The 2,675-nt window shown below is 34.7% G+C and overlaps 1 protein-coding gene across 1 annotated transcript in view; it reads right to left on the bottom strand.

Annotated features, from left to right (window-relative positions):
* mtus2b (microtubule associated tumor suppressor candidate 2b) overlaps nt 1–2,675 on the bottom strand; it is a gene marked incomplete in the record, with an annotated part of 39,914 nt that overhangs the window by 18,045 nt on the left and 19,194 nt on the right. Inside the window, 1 exon segment of the mRNA XM_014012752.1 lies at nt 691–890. Within this exon segment, the coding sequence (XP_013868206.1) occupies nt 691–890 (200 nt within the window).

Here is a 2,675-nt window from a genome sequence, read left to right as displayed (position 1 = left end):
GGGTGCTACTTTCAACTTGAGTTTGCTACCTTTAGCTTTTAGCTTATGTTTTGCGCAACAGGCATTCACCCTTGCATTTTCGTAGGAAATGCAAATTCTCTAGTTAAAACTGTTTTCTTTTTTTAAAGAAAACATGTTAGATAATTTGAAGGGAAAAATTATTCTGCAGAAAACCCCTTTTATAAAATGTCAGCACCTAAAAACTGATCTTAAAGAAAGCAACTGGCTTTGTGAACAAAGTGATGCTGACAACAAACGCTGGCTGCTACAGGTGTCGTTTGGAGCAAAGGGATGTAACAAGCTTTGTAGCTGCAATCTGACGCTTCAGGAGAAAATAAAAAGCTAAAAATGATCAAATAATTCAGATTCAATAACGGGACTGTTTGCAGAAAATACAAAATTATCCAAAGAGCTCGTTTCTATTCATTTAAAATGTTCCTACAATACAATATGTTATACTTTATGATATATTTATAAATAATATGACTTGGACTATAACAAATAGTTGCAGAAAAATTTAAGTATTTATTTCAATAAGCTAATTTAACAAGATTGTATCCTTGTGATTTTACTCTAATAAGTGACTTTATGACTCAAGATAAAAAATTTTTAATTAGTGCCAGAAACAGGAAAGAAAAATGATTTTTGTTTTAAAATGGCCTGAAGCCTCAGAGTTGTTTCAAAGCCTACCTTGTGGTAAAAGTGCTGCGTGGTGATGCTGAAAACATCCAGGCACAGGCAGGTCTTCTTTAACTGGGCCTGAAGGCTCTGCAGCTGCAGGGCCTGCTTCTGACATCGCTCCTGCAGCTGCTGGATCCGAGCGCGGTCCTGCTGGTCCTGCGGCCCCCCGCTCCGAGCAGCACCAAGAACTGCTGCTGTCCTCCCACGAGCTGAGGAGAAACACAAGTTCAGGATCTGAACTGTGGATCCAATCAGACGCTTTTATGATGAAGATTCTGAGCAATAAAACATTAAAAGATCAACGCATGTATTAAAAAACTCAAATTAATAAATGTTAAAAGCAGTTTTCATGTGAATGACATAACTTTCCCTTCTGTTCCATTTAGAGTCGATGAGGTGACGTTTCTGGGAGTTATTGATGAGAAGCTGACACGGAGAGCTCGTATAAATCATTTAAGAACAAAAATAGCCAAATCCATTGCAGTATTGTACAAAGTAAAGGATTTATTCAATGATAAAGCTCTGTTTATATTATATAATGCAATAATTGCTCCACACTTGATCTACTGAATTGATGTTTGGGGAAAAATCGTATAAACCATACACCCTGTTTTTGTTTTACAGAAAAGAGCTGTAAGAATTATCACCAGAAAGCATTATTATCACCCATCAAATTCATTGTTCCACCAGTTGAAGTTATTGGTTAATTATGGTGTTTTATCAGTTATGTTTAGGGCTCATAAAAACGCATTACCTTCAAACATTCAATTACACTTTGTTAAAAGAGAGAGTTGTTATAACCTCAAAGGGATAGAGATGTTTGTTAAACCCAAATTTAGAACCATTTTGAAGGAACGGAGTACTTCAATCCAGGGTATAAGATTATGGAATAATCTGGAAGATGACATTAAAAATACCAGATCAATGTATATATTTAAGAGAATGATAAAGACTGATTTGTTGGAGAAATATGTAAATGTATGAATTGTTGCTCAAGGAGTTAAACCTTTATTTCTTAATAGTTTTGTTTGTTTTTGTAATCTGAAGAATATTTTTGATTGAATTTATTAACTTGAGAAAAAGTGGCAGATATAAGTTTTTTTCTTCTTCTGCTACCTTTCATTTAATTTATGATTTGTATTTTTGTTGTTTGTTGAATTTATTTTGTTGTTTTTTAAAGACATGAATAAACTTAACTAAAATTTCCAAACAATTTAAGGCTAGAGAAAAAGTCGTCTATTGTGCAAATCAAAGTTTTCTTGATTCTATCATTTCAGTTGCTGTTGTTTTCAATTTAAACACTAAATGCTTATCTTCTCAGTGTTTTTAAAGTGCCTGTGACATGCATATCCATGAAATACAAAAATGCAAAGAAAATATGTTTATATTTAAAAATTTTGGCATAGTACACATTATTTTACCCATTGTCACATAACTGGCACATTTTCTTTTGATCTTGGCACAGCTAAAGTGAAACAGGAAGTGACATCAAAGGGGAACTCTGAGAAAGAAAACTCCCTGGTTTGTGTTTATTTAAACAATATTCTTTGAACTTGGACTCTTTCTAATATCTCTATGATAGAGATTAAAATAATCTAAAGAAACATCAGATTCTTGTCTACAGTCTGTGTTGTTAGACATTTTAGCAGCGCTCTGTTCACATTCAGACATTCCCCTTTCTTTGACATCACTTCCTGTTACTTCACATGCAAATATTTCAACAACTGTTCATCTCAGTGGTGTGAAATCTTTTTTTACAATATGTTATAAGTGTTATCCTTCCAAAAATACTTCATTTTTATTACAAAAATTTGACGTCACACGCCCTTTAAAGTGTATCTTACCCACCCTGTGAAAAGATAACTCCGCCCCAAGGCGAAATTTGAAAAATGCATCAAAGTGGGTAGGGGAGGGGGTGTGGGTAGGGGAGCGGGGTGGGGGTTAGAGAGCGGAGGTTTGGCCAGGACGAGAGAACGTGACAGGCAGCTAGCATT

The sequence above is a fragment of the Austrofundulus limnaeus genome, unplaced genomic scaffold, assembly GCF_001266775.1.
Source record: "Austrofundulus limnaeus strain Quisiro unplaced genomic scaffold, Austrofundulus_limnaeus-1.0 Scaffold94, whole genome shotgun sequence".
In the NCBI taxonomy this organism is placed as follows: domain Eukaryota; kingdom Metazoa; phylum Chordata; class Actinopteri; order Cyprinodontiformes; family Rivulidae; genus Austrofundulus; species Austrofundulus limnaeus.
Note: the sequence above shows the minus strand (reverse complement) of the source record. Positions and strands in the feature narration are given on the sequence as shown.